Source organism: Felis catus, chromosome C1 (assembly GCF_018350175.1).
Source record: "Felis catus isolate Fca126 chromosome C1, F.catus_Fca126_mat1.0, whole genome shotgun sequence".
NCBI lineage: Eukaryota > Metazoa > Chordata > Mammalia > Carnivora > Felidae > Felis > Felis catus.
In genome coordinates this window covers 192,215,571-192,233,561 of record NC_058375.1, presented here as the reverse complement: position 1 = coordinate 192,233,561, position 17,991 = coordinate 192,215,571, and the positions used below count along the sequence as shown (strand labels likewise).

Here is a 17,991-nt window from a genome sequence, read left to right as displayed (position 1 = left end):
AGGTCACACTGTGACCCCAAGGGCAGTGTTTAGTCACCACTGGTCAGTGACCATTTGGTGTTGTCTAAGGTTTGCTTAAGGTTTGATACATGAGAAGGCTTCTTTGTTTTCGGCAAATGTATTATTCATTCAGCAGAGGAACGAAGAAGCACACGTTTATCAGTTTCACTAATACAAAAGACCCATGGGTAGCAAAAAGGGAAAAAAAAACAAATCCACATTACTTTTGCTTCACACAAACTCGTTTCCACTCTAGACACACACACACCTTTTGCCAGGGTGATTGTATGCCTATACATGGAAAAAAAATCACACTTTTCTCTTGAGTTCCTGGTAGCTTATTTGTTTGCTCATTTCCTTGTAAGCAATGATCAGTTTTTGTTTTGTTTTGTTTCTCAGGTGCAGTAAGGTTGAATAACCTGTGTGTAGGTGGCTAACCTATTGTCTTAGTCTGTTTGGGATGCTACACAAACGTACTGCAGACCGGTGGCTTAAGCAACAAACGTTTCTCATGGTTCTGGAGGCTGGGAAGTCCAAAGCCAAGGCGCCGGCCAGTTCAGTGTTTAGTGAGGACTACCTTCCTGATTCACAGAGGACTACCTGCTCACTGTGTCCTTATGTGGAGAAAGGAGTGAGGGAGTTCTCTGAATTCTCTTTTGTAAGAGCACTAATCCAGTTCATGAGAGCTCTACTCTCATGAACTAATCACCCCCCAAAGTCCCACCTCCAAATTTCATCACATTGGAAGTGAGAAGTTTGAAATACAGGTTTTGGGGGGACCCAAACACTCAGTCCCTTGCACCTGTAAGCCAATTTAGACCATGTCAAGGGCTTTATTACGCATGCCATCAAGTAAATGGTGTGTGTCTGTGTGTATGTCTGTGTGTGTGTCTAGCTATGTGTGTGCTTCCCTGGCTCTGGGGTCCACCGTTCTTCTGTCCCACTTCATTTTGTTTACCTTATTTGGTCTTGACCTCATCCTGTAGAATGGACTTCTAAAAATCATAGTAAATACAAAACATTTGGAAAGTACAGAAAAGAGTACAGAAGAAGAAAAGTCACCCTGAATCCCGCCTTCTGAGGCAACCACAGTTTAACCATCTGGAAAATGGTTTAACAAAAGGAAACAGTGTTTCCTTTTCCAGCTTGTTATTTATTTTTTTTATTACATAAATAACATATCAACATGTTTTCAAGCTATTTTTTTCATTATTTCAGATTCCTTAAACATTATGCTTTCGACTATCGTTTCTAATATCAACGCCTGCCTCTAGAAATCCTCCTACCTGTGAGACATTGTTCTGCGGGTTTGAAATTGTGGAGCCAGTGAGCCAAGAACAATTGGGCTCTACGTGAGGGCCCGTGAACTGGTGGATTTTGTATATAAATGCTTGCTCCTTTTGTCTTCCTTTTGTGCTTGTATCTTTGGTTTCCAGACATGTGTATCCTAAGGACGTGACCCGGCCCGCTCCGTGAAGACAGGGGGTATCCCTGTTTCCCTGGTGCCTAGTACAGTGCTTAGCACAGAGGAAGCACCCAATAAATAATGGTTGGGCACATAAATGAATGAATGGATGAATGAACGACTAATGAAATATTTTAAGTCAAGTTTTACTCTGTCAAAAATCTAGATAGCGGAAAACAGACCATGAAAAATGTGAACTTGGAACACAAGGTCAGAAGCGTCCGTTCATAGTGATTGTTTTTATAACCCACGTCACCCAGAATCACCCTGCCTTTCCCATCCTGGTCTCTGTGTTTTGTTGCCCTGCAGCACGGGAACGGGCTTGCTCAAGCTGGCACCTGTGGCTGCTGCCCTGATTGCTCTCTGCGGGGACAGCCCTCTTACGAAATACAGAGGTAACATACATAAGAATCTGCGTGTATCGAGTGCAGTGACCTCTGAATCTCCAACACACTGTCTCCTTCACTCATTCCTATTCCCTGCCACGTGGCTCTTGTTTGGTATGTCCTCAGCACGGTGGAAGTTTTCAAGATGTCCATCTATATGTTCTCATTATTCATAACTTTGTTATTCTTGCTCCTTATTCGTGTGGGAATTATCCAGACACAAGTGGTTATTATTCGTTTAAAGACTGGGATTCTCCTCGCATCGCCATTTTCCAGCCTCCTGGTCTTCATCGCCCATGTGCTGAATTATCAAGAGGTTGAAATGTGAATTGCTTTTCATCAGTCATCGTATTATCTAATTTGGGAAACCTTCAAAACAGCAAGCAAATAATTAAGAAATATACCTTTCCTTTCCGTTTCCCTTCACACCTACAAATAAACTGTTTAGAATTCAAGGCACATATTCTTTGAAGACGTATCGCAAGTATTCAATTTAAAGATTTCTTTTTCTCCTTGTATGTCTAGCTCTTTTTCAGCTCTATGCAGAAAATAACAGGGGAGGTTATGATTCTGGGGCACGCATGACTCGAAGGGTTTTGAGAAACCTACTAACAGATCTACAGCAGGTAAATCTCCAATACTTAAGAATTCTAAATGTGTTCCAGTTATATTAGCCACCTTTGTTATTAAGGAATATGGTTTTCTACTGTGTCAATTCTATGTTAATGTAGTTCTCCATGCAATCCCTCCCCTCTATAGCCACTGCTCTTATCTGAGCATAGACCTAATCTTTTATAATCACTTCCTAACTGGTTTCCCCAACTCAAGCTTCTCCTCCCTCCAACTCTGCCTCCACCTTGCTGTCAGTGACTTTCCAAAATGCAAATGTCACCCGCGTGCCTAAAATTCCTCCTTGGCCATTCAGGTCTATTGAACAAAGCCTAAATTCCTTAGCATCATATGAACAGCTTTCCTGGGGCAACTTGGTGGCTCAGTTGGTTGAGTGTCTGACTCTTGATTTCAACTCTTGATGTCAGGCTCCTTGCTGAGTATGGAGTCTGCTTGAGATTTTCTCTCTCTCTCCCTCTCTCTCTCCCCCCCTCCCCACCGTCTGCCCCTCTCCCCTCTCTTTCTCTTAAAATGAAATAAAACAAAATGAAATGAAATGAAATAGAAAAACAAAAGAAAAGCTTTCATGATTTGACCCAATCCTTCTCTTTTCAAAAAGAGATGAAATCATGATTTTTATAGGAATACAAAATGAATATGTGTCCAAAAATGTATTTAACTTGTTAATTGAAAGAAAGCATCAGCAAGATGTTACAAGTAGTTAAAAGAAATAGCCCAAGAACAAACAAATTGATAGATAAGGAATATTAAAATGAATTTTAATATGATGAATTTTAATATGGATGAAAGATTGACTTTTGGGGGAGGAGGGGGAGGTTGGTCATCAATCAGGATGGAATTTATTTGCATGTCTATAGATGAGAATTATTTGCATTTCAACGTTTATTTATTTTTGGGACAGAGAGAGACAGAGCATGAACGGGGGAGGGGCAGAGAGAGAGGGAGACACAGAATCTGAAACAGGCTCCAGGCTCTGAGCCATCAGCCCAGAGCCCGACGTGGGGCTCGAACTCACCGACCGTGAGATTGTGACCTGAGCTGAAGTCGGACGCTTAACCGACTGTGCCACCCAGACGCCCCAAATTATTTGCATTCAATCTGGTTTCTACTACAAGTTAACTTAAATTTTCTACAGAGTTGTAAAATAACCTAGTCACATGATATGTAATGATGCATGTCTCTGTAGGTTCCAGAATCACCATTGAAAAGATATCCAGTGGTTTCTTCTGTTTGTTCCATAGTGTTTAATTTTTTCTTACATTTTGTACACTGATTTCACTCCTTTGTATCAAAATCCTTACCCTGCCCAACATGTACCAAGTTCTCTATGCCTGACTTGTGTGGTTCCTTCTATCTCCAACAGCCGGCATCTCTTTTCCCTTGGCGAATACTGTTCATGTCTCAAGTCATTTAGATTATTAGTCACCTCCTCACTAAAAGCTCTTTAACTCCCTGTGCATAACTTTGTTGTCAAATTTTGTTGCATTTATTGCCAGATATGTGGCTTCCACACTAGGCTGCTTCTCCAGGGGAAGGATTCTATTGCATTCGTGTTCACGTCTCTGATGGCTTAAAAAGTGCCTGGTAGTAAGGCCTTCGACAAATGTTTAATGAAAGTATAAATGAAATTCAGTCCTGAATACTCAAATAGTTAACATTTGCATCATTTCCTGTGCTTGAAGAATGTACAAATGTACTGCTGTTTTTAGCCTTGCTAGGTAAGGGAATTGAACCTCCTTAAAGTAAGTATGTTACCTAAATGTTAAACTGATAATAAATGATGTGTCTGAGCAAGAACTTCTACAAATGGATTAAGCAGACTCCAGATTGTCTTCTGTGGAAGTAGTTGCTCTCCCAGCGTAACTTTTACCCATTTCGAGAATGTCTCTACTTTTTTTCCAGCCCCTGTAAAATCCCCACACTAGGCTTTCTGCACCATGATGCCATTAAATAGCTTTCTATCATTTTTCTCCTGGGTCTCCCTCCTGGGTCCCCTTCCTCCCTGTAAGGGAGGAAAAAAAATAATCTTTTCTTCTACCCATTGTAATGTTCTCTGGCTGGGGCCCTGTAAATTAGACTGATAAAAGACAGATTAACAAGAGGAGAACAGACAGAAATTTATTAACATGTATACGGTGCACACACATGGGAGTACCCAGTGCTGAGTAACTCAAAGGGATGACTAGAATTCAGGCTTACATATAATCTCAAGCTAAACAAAGGGAAAGGGTTTTGGGCTTCCTGGTGGAGAAGGAAAGTTATGAGAAGGTGACCAGGAAAACTCTGATTGTTTAGTAAGGTTTGTTGTGCGGATTTAAGTCAGTACCTTGTCCATTGATCAGAGTTGTTAAGACCCCTCCTCTTTCTGGTAGGGAAAAAGAGACACCCTTGGCAGACGAAAATTTCCTTTATAAATAAATGTACATTTTGTTTACAAAAGGAAAACTTGTGCCCTGCTTTTAGAGCTTTTCCTGCATCTGCTGGTTTTAATGGCCTTTAGCTCAAAATAATCCATATGCCAAAGAGGCACATATTGGGGTGGCACATTCTGGTACTCTTCAGGACCAAGAATTCTGAACTGGGGAAGGTCATGAAGGGGGTGGGTAAAGAGGAAGATTATTAGAACTCTAGGACAGGGAGTATGGTTCAGAACAACCTATCCAAAATCACCTGTGATTTGATTTGGTCTTAATATCTTAGGTTCATATTGATCATGATAATATTTAGTTTATTCTGGAAATTCCAAGTTATAGTCAATAGGTTCATATTTTTTAAATGGAGTAATGATTTTGTTTTTAATTTAGAAGGTTAAACTTCAGGCATAGCTATTGGTGATCGTGGCACACGGATCGCACTGACCCTTAGGCATATCTGCCATAGCAGAGGCACCTAGCCCAACACCCCTCACATCTCAGGGCTCGAGCTAACAGGGAGCCGGGGAGATTGGAAGAGTCTGTCCATCCATTTCTGCAGGCAGACTTGTAAGACTGGAGGGCTTAGGTGGATGTCACGAAAGTAGGTGGACTGAGGGGCATTTTCCTTCTCCCGTAGAAATCCTTGTGTTCACTTTCTAGATACTGTAGCTTGCCCCAGGCTAGCACCGTATCCAACAAACCCTAAAGCTCTGTCCTTGTTCCAGGCTCAACTGAGGTCAATGAGCTGCTGAAATGGCAGCTCGAGCAGTGCTCTGTCTGCCACCGGTGCCTTAGTACGCTCCTGAGAGAAGTCTTTGGAAGATGGAAATTTGCATAGCAAATTATCATCCCATTGACTTCCATTAAGAACTCAGAGATGGATGCCCATAGAAAATTCCAGGCCCCGTTGTGTGATTCAAACCCCTCCCCTAAGGATCCTAATTATCATTTCAAGTGGCATTCTGCCTCTGCTAGTGTTCCATCTAGCCACATGGGATCTTCCATAGCACACCTGCAAGAAATTAGTCAAATGGACAATGAATCCAGACAATTTTCACGCACACACTTAAAGCCAAAATGTGGAGGTGAAAGCCTCCTACCGAAGTGAGTTTTCTTTTGGCCAATGGCAGAGTCACAGAGCTGGCAAGCCGGCTCCGTCTGATCTCCTTCCCTTGATTTACATGAGGTCGACCCCCTTTCTCAGGGCTCAAGAACACCCTCCAACTAATTTTCCAGTTAGTTCATCAGCACTCACAGGCCAAAGTACGGCCAATGAGTCAGTTTTTCAGACAAAGGCCAAATGACGTAGGGAGCAGTTACTTATGTTCAGCTGGTGACGGGGTCATTACCAATTTAAAGTACAGCCATCTTGTCGCTGTTACGAAAATGTTTGTTGACTCCTGCCTGGCTAATTGTCAGCAAAGTGGTTCTAAGTGCCACTTTCCTGATTAGAAGAATGTTTATTCGAGTTGATGGACTCAGCAGGGGGGTCTTTGAAATTACTTTTGAGCTTGCAGGCGATGCCTCCTGACAGCCAGTGCTGTACAAGACATCAGACGCGAAATTAGGACTTGTGACCAAATGGGCATAAATGGAGGTGACAGGTACACGTATTTGTGCATATAGATAATGTCAGAACCAAGTCCCTGGCCATCTTGGCAGTCACAAGGGGTTCTTAGTCCCTTAGTTAAACTCCCTTGGTGGTCATGATTGAAAGGTGGAAACCATTGAGTGAGGCAGTGCAGGCAGAGCCCTTGGAACACCTACAACAGAAGTCAGAAGGACAAAGCTTTGTGAGCACCCCTCAACAGAGTAAGGAGTCTTGAAGCGAGATCTCAGTTCTGCAGCTAAATCACTTTTTTTTTTCACCCTGAGCAAAACAGTAAATCTCAATCGCCCCTTGCTTTAAACAAGGATAATGATTCCTGCTCTACCCCAGAAACTGGTGTTTGTTAAAATGCCATGAAAGTGTTTTAAAAGGTTTTCCTTAAAACCGCTCTGAATGTTAATACAGTATCATTGTTATATGTGATTCACAAGTAAATGAAGGCAAAGAAAGGTGAAAATAATTGTATTGGGATCATAAGAAGTGAAACAGCGACAGCCGTGCCTGGATTGCCCCAATTGCTAGACTGTCTTCTCACCCTCCTCCTTCCTCTCAGCCCCACTTTTTCCCACTTGTTCATTCGTTATCCTCATTCAGACATTGCACAAAACCCACAGATTTCTCATCTGCTTGGACTGAGGCAGTTCATCCAGTCTCAGGCACTAAATACTTGTGACCCCGTGGCTGTAAGCACCTCTACTCAGAAGTGCTGATTTCAGTGGTCACCTACTTACTTCTCTATTTTCTCACAAGTGACATGGGGATTTCTTGCCTCTTGTAGATCCCAACTGTTGTAGGGGAGAGTCGTGCTCTGTGCTCTGTGGAAAGTGCCACCCGCAGCTGTTTCCAAGGGGTGAGTATGATGCAACTGTCCCTGGGACTTGGGGGCAGATCCCCGGGAATTGGGGGCAGACAAGTTTGCTGCCCAGTTCAAATTACGGAATTGCTACTCCACACAGCATCCGAGACAACCTAATTCAAGATATAACCTTGCTCGGAGCTTCTGGGGGGCTCAGTTCGTTAAGCAGGGGACTCTTGATCTCGGCTCAGGTCCTGATCTCACGGTTTGGGAGATTAAGCCCTGCATCAGGCTCTGTGCTGACAGTGAGGAACCTGCTTGGGATTCTCTCTCTCTCCCCCTCTCTGTCTGCCTCTCTCTCTTTCTCAACATAAATAAAATAAACATTAAAAAAAAAAAGGTATAAACTTGCCTCTGACTTTTCATGTGATAAACGTCTTTGGCAGAGCTGACAGAAACAGCCAGAAAAGAAAATGAAAATACATTTGCATCTATAGTAGAGACCAAAGTCATGCTGGAAACACATCTAAGTGAGCCATTGTTTTTCAGGTGTTAAGCCCAACAATCAAAGAAGAAAAATTCCTCTCTTGGTTACAGTCTGAGCCTCCCATCCTCCTGTGGCTCCCAACCTGCTATCGGTTATCTGCCACTGAAATGGTCACTCACCCTGTTCGGTGTAGAATCTGCAGGAACTTCCCAATCACTGGACTGAGGTACTCATCAGTGTTTCGCAGACGGTCATTCTCCAAATGGGTCTCGGAGTAGAGCTGTGTCTCTCCAGATTCCTTTTGAGGTCCTCCTCACAGATCTGGAACTCAGTTGATATTTTGAAAACTACTCAGTCAGTAATTTTCTGCATGAGGGATCTTGGTTGACAATAAATTATATTTTATCTTCTGTAATTAATGGAGTATTAGATTCTTCCACTAACACAGTCTGACCAATAGACATTTGTATTTCTTTAGGGGGAAAATGTGTTTTCTTTTGTTACAAAAGAGATATTTAAATTTAATTTAAATATTTAGCTTAAATATTTAAATATTTGGGAGCTATTTATAAGAATTACAGTAATAATAATAGTTTGTGAACTGTTGAGTGTTAGGCTGAGTGGTTCACGTGGACCATTTCGTTTAAGGACTTGTTAGAACCTCTATCCAAGGTGGCATTATTATCCCCAATTCGCAGAGAAGATAAATGACTTACTTGCACATGCTTAGCAAGTAGCAGATGCTGGCGGACTGAATCCAGAGTCTCTGCCTTGCGACTATGATGCTATACTGCCTCCCAGTGCAGAAAGCTGGGAACAAGGGCTCAGGATCCAAAGGAATAAAATCAGGTTTTGTGGGGGCAGCTCACACCAAGTCTCCACTCTGCCTGGAGGAAAGGGCAGATTTGGAAGCTAGGTTTGGACATTCAGATCTTTCCAAAGCTTTGAGGATGAAAGTCAGAACCCCACCTTAGGAAAAAGGGTGCTGTTGGTCTCCCGTAAATAAAACAATGAAGAAGTGAAGTTCAAGTGGTTGAAAACTTGGGGAGGAAAGAAGGAAAGCAGCAGGTCTAGGCCAAGCACAGGGATGCCATTATCGTGGTGAATGAACACAGGTAGGGGCTGCAGGGGTGGGGGTAGGACTGAATTGCTGAGAAAACCCAGTTGCTAAAAACAAGTCAAAGAAAGGGGTGTCCAGAGGCGCAGGAGTGAGGACTTGGGGACTCTGTTCCTGTTCTCATCCTATACTTGCAGATCTTTACTAGCTCCCTGTGGGTATAAATTACATCCGCTGGGTCTCTGGCCAACCTGGAAATCAGGTTTTAGTTTTGCCAACGAAATGAATTGGGTTTGCAGAGAATTCCGAGTACATGGTGAAATTTCATTCATGATTAACTGTACTTTAAACAATAAAACCTATAAATGGGAAGGACTGTTGGAAACCAAACCAAAGAAATCTCCATATTGCAGTGAAAAACAAACTCCTTTTATATTGGACAGTGGAGGAACATGAATATGATGTACCATGTGATATGCAGCCAATAAATAAGTATTAATTAAGTGGTTACCACATGTCCTGCCCTCCCCCCAGGGGCAGAATTCACTTTGCAGTTATATAAAACACAACTTTTACACCGAAATGTTTTTAAATTATTGTGTGTAACACGATGCAGATATTATTAATCCTGTTTTACAAAGGAGTCTCAGAGAGTTTGAGTGGCTCAGGTCATACGAAGGCGGAAAGAAAAAGGGCCATACGCTAAAGTTGAGACTACGTCACTTTCTACTGAGAATGAAATTAAGCTTCCTCTTAGAAATGCCTCCGTGCAACCCATCTTTCTTTCCAGACATCCGAGGCAATGTACAGTTCTCATATATGCAGATGGCTGAGCAACTTGCCCAAGGCCATTAACCTCTCTGGGCTTTGGTTTCTTTAGAAGTAAAAGGAGAGCTGGAGCCAACGGAGTGCTAGACTTACTTTATCTATAACCTTCTGAGTCTATTAGAAATTGCATGTATTACAGTCCCAGCCTTAAGCTTGTGTTTTTGGCTCTCATAAGCTGCAGCAATAGCCTCGCGGCTTTAAGTTTTAGTGAGATGAAGAAGGTCATTTTAAAGCAGAAGTGTTGGCAGATCTGGAGGTAACAGGGAGAGGCAAAAGCTCAACCTTACAAAGAGGAGGTAAAAAGATCAGAGATTGTTCATAAGCCAGTGTTATATTTTAGCAGGATGTATCGTATTTATGCTCTGTAATAGCCATGTAAGGTTGGGATGAGATTGGGGGAAAACCCAGACTTGGTTCTCTCTTGGTAAAGGCACCAACAGATCCATCTCATCAGGGATGGATGGATCTACGCCTTCTACAAAGGTGTAGAAAACTACGCCTTTTCTCATGTACCTGTAGGTAGCTTCTGAGCATAAAGGGACTAATGCAAGGTTAGGGTCAGTGTATTGTCCTCGATGAGTCGACTGCAGCCATATGTAATGCTGATAAAGTAGCCAGTACAGGTGGCTCATCAAATAATCTTTATATAAAATATCGTGTTATACGTTTCACGCAAACAGCAGTTATCTTCCCAATTCTGCATGTTGAATCATTTTCAAAGCTTTGTAAAAACCTTGCCAGGCCAAGAAGGCAGGGCTTACCAGTCCCATTCTTCTCGTGAAGAAACTAAGTCATTCACTTAACTTCTTTCGTCTCATGTTCACTGAAAACGTTCAGTGCACCAGGTATCCTCCAAAGCATCTGACCTTAAGTTCCCACTTCAAGGTCACTGGTAATGGTGGGGTGTGTGTCCAGATTCAAGCCTCCTGCACCAGCGGTCTATTCCAGGGGTGAAAACAGCTGGCTGTCCATTCAGGCGGTACCCCTGGGCTCAAAGCCTAGTTCCCCCTCTGACCAAGACGTGGTGTAACTGTGTGCAAGTTGCTTAAATTCTGATTGCTTCAGTTTCTTTATCTGAAAAAATGAGAATAATAAGAATGCCTTACCTCAAAGAACTTTCATGGGGGTTAACTGTCAATACATGTAGATGTATTGCATACACATATGCGCATGTATACGTGCCTGCCCTTAGTAAGTGTTCCAAAACTTTGGAACTATTTTGGCTACCTTGGCTACTATTCTAGCCATTCGATGCTATTTATGAATACTGTATCATGGAACGAGGTGTCAGGGTTAGGCAGTGAACAAGGGCAGCTGACGGTTGGTCTCACGGAGCTTACGTTCTTCTGCTCTGCCTTCCAAGGACTGTGGTCGGAAGACCTTCTGCCATCTGGCCTCAGGGGCACTCCAAGTTTTGATTCCTCTGTTCTTCAGAATAACCAGCGGGTCTGATAGATTCGATGTGCTCTAAACCCTCCTTCTTGGCTCCAGCCTCCTTACCCCACTCCTTTCTGGAACTTCATCCTCGTTGATCTGGAGCCCAATGGCACACTTCCTCCATGAAAACTTTTCTGACCTCGCAGCCCACAGGGGTCTCCCCCTCTCTCCCTCCTACAGCACTTGCCTTCTATGCCTCACATTTGGTGCATAATCACATATTGCTTAACTTTTCCAGTTAGGACCACAAGCTTCCCTATCATCTCTCTGCAGCAAGACATGAAATTTGAAGAGCACAGGGGTCTGGTCATATTTCTTTTTCTGTAACTTTCAAGGGAGGGGTTGAAAACTCAAATGTTTACAGGAGCTAGGCACGTAGTCTACATGTGAGAAGTTGGCCAGGTAGGGATTGTGGTGAGCTGGAGACTGTTGTCTCCAGTCTAGAAGGAGTAGCTGTCACTTTGCCCTCACCTATTATTGTCATTGATGAAGAAGACAGAGCTTTTATGCCACCTACACTGTGTTTGGAGAAGAGAATTAAAATATCAGAAAAAAAAAGTATAGATCCCCAATCTTTGACAAACACTATGATTCCACTCAAATATCGTCAAAAGTCACTAAATCGTAACTATGAGGCCTTACCAGCCCTCCCTGATATCACCATATTATGAAACACCCCTCCTTCCCATGGGTCTCAAGATACCCTCCTCTCCTGCTGACCATGGGAGATTTAAGGGTGTGACTGTTCATAAAAGAAGGACTGCAGTGTTGATGTATTAAGAAGCTTGGGTGTGGTGGTCGCTCCCCCACACTCCAGCTGAAGGAACGACCCTCGTCCACTGCGTTTCTTTCCTACAGACAGAGTTCTAGAAAAATCACAAAAGTTGCTTTTAAATTCTTTATCTACGGCTTTATTTTCCCCAATACCATGCAGGAACACAGGTCCAGTATTATCCTGTCTTGAAATTCCTCAAGAGAAGTCAAAAGTCAGAATGTACTGAAATCTCCCGGTGTTTGGTTTTTGGTTTTGTTTTGTTTTGTTTTGTTTTGTTTTGTTGTAACTTGGCGACTAAATTCAAAAGATTTGAATGCCACCATACAAAATGTGGCTTCAGACTTAGGGCTCTGTCTTCAGGGTCGCAGTACACAGTAGCCTGCCTGTAGAAAGTGTTCGGTATATCTGCGGGGGCATGAATCAGACTTCTCTACTATAGTTTGTTGGATAAAACGATATTAGTGTCATGCTGTATTATAAAAAAAATACTATCAAAAGAAGATTTCTTCGATTAAAAATAACATGTCAGAGTCACTTAACGTCCCTACAAAGTTTGGGAGAAATTTTACGCTTACTTGATAGCCGTGATATCTCCTGTATGTTCTGGGGTACCCATTCTCCACCTGAACGTTATTTTCTGAGCTCATGAGCTAGTTGCCACCTTAGCCTTACTTCCGTTTTAATTGACAGATACCGCTGTCTGAAGTGTCTCGACTTTGACATCTGCCAGGCGTGTTTCTTATCTGGTCTTCACAGCAGGTCCCACCAGAAGGCCCCTCCTGTGTTTGAGCATTGCGTCCAGGTAACATCTAGTGCAAAATACCAACCATCCATGAATCGGTACCGGTGACAGCAGTTCACAAACTTTGCCTCCAGTAAAACCACAGATTCTGCTTCTTTCGTTCACGATAATGTTTAAGAGTAAGGAAGGGGTGGGATGCCTGGGTGGGTCAGTCAGTTAAGTGTCCGATTCTTAATTTCGGCTCAGATCATGATCTTTCAGTTTTTGGTGAGTTCGAGCCCCCCATCCGGCTCTGTGCTGACGGTGCAGAGCCTGCTTGGGGATTCTCTCTCCTCTCTCTCTGTCTCTCTGCCCCCTCCCCCACTTGCGCTGTTTCTGTCTTTCTCAAAATAAATAAATAAACTTAAAAAACAAAAGTCTAGGGAAATGGCAAACTCAACCTTAAATATCTCTCAATATAAATCTACAAATATTTTTTTTACATCATAGATTTTATTAAAACCTATTAGGGGCAAGAAAAGGCCAAACAACACTCAGTACGAAGCCACTGATAACACACTATATTGCAGACAATATCTGAGGAATAAGAGGGGAGCAGCATTGGGAGTGGACTCAAAGAAAAGGCTTTGATTTGGTAAAAATGACAAACCTAGGCTTCTAGTTACTAGTGCCTCTGGGGAAAACTTTTCTTTTAGCATGTCTTATCCTGAGCCCTTAACTTCCAGTATTTTTGCTGTAGGAAAAATGAAAGAGAAAAATTGCCATCTCGGTTTTGACTGAAAGAATATTAAACTGAGACTTCACGGCTGCCTTTCAAATGTTTTGTTTTGTTTTGTTTTTTAAGAAAATCTACTCAGAAAGAGAATTCAGGTCTTTTAAAGAGACAAGAGAAAAAGGATAGTTCATTTTAAGCGAGGAGCATTTTCATTTTCCCAGAAAGAACACTTTCTTCTCATCGCTAAGTTCCTACAAATCCATTTCACCATTTAGATTTTGTCACACGTCAATGGTGAGAGATGTTGATTAGCTAGCCTTACGGAGGACAGCTTTCTCTTGTTCTCTCTTTAACATGAATGGTCCACAAAAGTCAAGTGCTTGGATCTTGCCAAAGAATTCCAGTGGGTATTGTTTTATGCAACTTAAATAACCCAGATGCTGGGTTACTTGTTGGCCTGGGGAGATATAGGGCTTCTTGAGGTTAGACTGACACCATGTGGTCACTTTGTTATTACACTTCAGGTTTCAAGAGCTGAAAATCTTTGAATAAAATCCCTCATTCCTTTGTTCTTTTTGGCAGAAGTTCTTAAAGTGGGGTTGATGGGTGGACTTCAGGTGGAATCCACTGATATTTTGTATAGAATTAATTGTACGAGCCACTTTTCTGTAGATAAATCCACGAGTGACCATCCAGTGTGGAAAGGAATCCACACCCTAAATGTTAGCAGCCCTGGACCTAGCCCTGTTTCATACACCTTCTAGATTCAGCCTTCCAGGTTACTGGATTGCTCTAAGGAAGAGAGGCTATTTGTGTAAGTTGAGTGATCTTTAATTTAGAAACTTGCACTGCGTGGACAAGTAGAATGCAAAGAAATTCATGTAGTAAGGAAGTAACATGATTTTTCTAAGGACATAAAAGTGAATGAAATAATTCCAAAAACTTTCATGGTGGCCAGTCCACTCAAGTAAGGAAAAAAGACCACATTTAGGGGCGCCTGGGTGGCGCAGTCGGTTAAGCGTCCGACTTCAGCCAGGTCACGATCTCGCGGTCCGGGAGTTCGAGCCCCGCGTCAGGCTCTGGGCTGATGGCTCAGAGCCTGGAGCCTGTTTCCGATTCTGTGTCTCCCTCTCTCTCTGCCCCTCCCCCGTTCATGCTCTGTCTCTTTCTGTCCCAAAAATAAATAAATGTTGAAAAAAAATTAAAAAAAAAAGACCACATTTAGACTGATAGGACCCCTTCTTAATGTTGGCCATTCCAGCAGATGTCAGCAAAGGAGAATACAAAATTCCTCCTCAGGACCCTCAGAAACAACCTGCTCCAAGGGCGCTGTGGGAGAAAAGAAGCTTTAAGAAGGCGGTGGCTCCTGGACCAGGTGACCCCAAAGAACATGGCTGACCACGCAGAGGCCAGGTGAGTGTCCATGAGTGAAGGTCCTGTAGGGCAGCCCCTCAGGAGCCTGGGGACTCATGCAGCCGGCACAGCATAGCACATTTTGCTTTCAAAAGCCTAATTTAGAATTAATACTTTATTAAGGGGTGCCTGGGTGGCGCAGTCGGTTAAGCATCCGACTTCAGCCAGGTCACGATCTCGCGGTCTGTTGAGTTCGAGCCCCGCATCAGGCTCTGGGCTGATGGCTCAGAGCCTGGAGCCTGCTTCCGATTCTGTGTCTCCCTCTCTCTCTGCCCCTCCCCCGTTCATGCTCTGTCTCTCTCTGTCCCAAAAATAAATAAACGTTGAAAAAAAATTAAAAAAAAAAGAATTAATACTTTATTTTTGTTAAAAAAGGGAAAGAAAAACACTCAGAATCCCATCATGCACAGATGAGTACCAGTCACATTTTAGTATTACCAAAACAGGAATTATGCTGTGGATACGACTTTTTTAAGTGTAATTAATTAATTAATTAAGAGAGAGCACGTAGGGAAGAAGCAGAGAGAGGGAAAGAGAGAATCCCAAACAGGCTCCATGCTGTCATCGCAAAGCCCGATGCTCGGCTCGATCCCATGAACTGTGAAATCATGACCTGAGCTGAAATCAAGAGTTGGACACTGAACCAACTGAGCTATCCGGGGGCCCCTGTAGATATAATTTTTGATTCTTCTTTTCATCTACATTAAATGGAGAGTATTTCCCCTGTCATTAGTTTCCAAAATATTATTTTTAATGGCCTCACTTTCATCCTTATAAGGAAGTATCATAATTCATAAACAACCTGATATCATTAAACATTTTGGTTATTTTCAAAATATGCCCCATCAAAATTCTGTAGTCAACATCCTTATACATGCATCTGCCTATAGTTTAAATATTTTATTATGATAAATTTGCTCAAATAAAATCATTGGATCAAAAGTTCTGAATTTTGTTAACCCTTAAAATTCAGAGTACGGAATTGTGCTCCAGAGAGTTATCTCAAAGCTTGCCCAGCGCTACTAATATATGAGGTCACCTATCACTTACCTAAAGATCACCAGCTTAAAGCTGACTTTAAAAAGTCTTTGTGGGGGCATGTGTGTGGCTCAGTCGGTTAAGCGTTCAACCCGGGCTCAGGTCGTGATTCACGGTTCATGGGTTTGAGCCCCATGCAGGGCTCTGTGCTGACAGCTCAGAGACTGGAGCCTGCTTCGGATTCTGTCTCCCTCTCTCTCTGCCCCTCCCCCACTCATGCTCTGTCTCTCTCTGTCTCTCAAAAATAAATAAACGTTAAAAAAATTTTTTTTTAAAAAGTCTTTGTGATGGGGGCACTTGGCTGGCTCGGTTGGTGGAGCATGTAACTCTTGATCTTGGAGGATGTGAATTTGAGCCCCATGTTGGATGTATGGTTAAAAACAAAATTTTTTAAAAAGTCGTTGCGATGTTAATTTTGGAAGTAACCATCTCAAAATGTAAAATTGTAGAAAGCAAAAGAAAGAGATACTGTTTCCATGGGCTTATGATCATCAAAATTTGGGGAGAAAAAAAACCAGAATTATTAATTTTACCTACAGAGAATAGAGGAGATCAACTTAAATCAGACTGGTATTCATTTACTAACTTTTTTTTGTAATCTTCAAATGTTTTCTCAGACACCCACCAGCATATTTCTATCTCAATGCCAGACCCTATTTCTAGGGTCATTTTGTCACTTTCCAATCTAAATATGTTTTATAGTTCTTTCCTTTAAAGGAAAAACTACATGTTGACAGTGCAATTAGATGCCATTTATTATCCCTGTGTCACACTTACCTAACAGGCTGCATCAATATATCTTTAGAGTTAGAGAATTTGAGTATCTGGATGTATATCTTTAATATAGTACAAAGAATTTTAAAATAAGCACAAAGCTATCAGGTGCCAATTCATCTGTCTTCTTCAAGACAGATTTCACTTTTCCCAGGCAAAGAAACAATACAATGTGTTGGCTAGTCATCTGGATTTATTATACACTTGAGATCTTGTCTAAATTCCTACGTTCTCATAGTTAGAACACAGAGATCCATACTCTTAATTCTATTTCTTTTCGCTGCTAAAGCCAGACTGATGTTTTAAAAGCACAAATTTGACGGCATTCCTCATGTGCCCGTATCCCCTAAACTCCCACGTCTGACATCCCTCCAGTATCCTCCCATTGATTTTAAGCTAAAAACTAAAAGTTGTAATAACCACCTGGGTGGCTCAGTCAGTTAAGTATCCAACTCCGGCTCAGGTCGTGATCTCGCAGTTCTCAAGTTCGAGCTCTGCGTCAGGCTCTGTGCTGGCAGCTCAGAGCCTGGAGCCTGCTTTGGTTTCTGGGTCTCCCTTTCTCTGTCCCTCCCCTGCTCACACTCTCTCTCTGTCTCAAAAATAAATGAACATTTAAAAAAAGGTATTACCCTTAAAAACTGTACTGATTTAGAAAATTTCTGCATATTTTGGGCCCCCTGAGCACCTCTCCAGTTTCATCTTCCCCCCGCCCTACATTGTCTCATATCTTCATGTTCCCCACAAGACTAAGCCAGGTACCCACCCTCTGAAGACTTAAACCTTTGCCTTAAGGAATTGGTACCCCTCACTCCTAAAGACCCATAGAAGTCTTTGCTCATATGTCATCTCATCCATAAGGCCATTCTTGATCACTTACCATTTCAACCCCGTCGTCCCTGTCACTGGCACTCCAATCTGCCTCTCTTGCTTTATTTTATTTCAGAGCATTTCATCAGCACCTGACATCCTATATATTTTGCTTTTGTTTTTTGTTTGTTTGCTATAATGTGAGCTCAGGGGTGGGGGTGGAGAACCTTTTATTGTTTCCAGCTGTATTTCCAGAATTTGGAACAATGTCTGCATTTGATAAATGCTCAATAAATGTCTGTTGAATGATTGGCTGATGGACTGAATAATACAAGGATGGATGTTTGATGAAGGAATTGATGGGGGTAATAAGATAGGTCATGAACTCTTTTAGAAGGGAGCATGAGAGGAGCACCTGGGTGGCTCAGTCGGTTGGGTGTCCAACATCGGCTCAGGTCATAATCTCATGGTTTGTGGGTTCAAGTCCCGTATCGGGCTCTGTGCTGACAGCTCAGAGCCTGGAGCTGTTTTGGATTCTATGTCTCCCCCTTCCTATGCTCCTTCCCTGCTCATGCTCTGTCTTTCTCTCTCTCAAAAATAAATAAACATAAAAAAAAA

At 42.3% G+C, this 17,991-nt stretch overlaps 1 protein-coding gene across 1 annotated transcript in view; it reads left to right on the top strand.

Annotated features, from left to right (window-relative positions):
- DYTN (dystrotelin) overlaps positions 1-17,991 on the top strand; it is a 56,211-nt gene that overhangs the window by 9,487 nt on the left and 28,733 nt on the right. The window contains exons 5-10 of the mRNA XM_045034394.1: positions 1,775-1,860; positions 2,377-2,477; positions 7,283-7,354; positions 7,850-8,013; positions 12,575-12,686; positions 14,603-14,754. Of these exons, the coding sequence (XP_044890329.1) occupies positions 1,775-1,860; positions 2,377-2,477; positions 7,283-7,354; positions 7,850-8,013; positions 12,575-12,686; positions 14,603-14,754 (687 nt within the window). The remainder of the gene's footprint in view (positions 1-1,774; positions 1,861-2,376; positions 2,478-7,282; positions 7,355-7,849; positions 8,014-12,574; positions 12,687-14,602; positions 14,755-17,991) is intronic.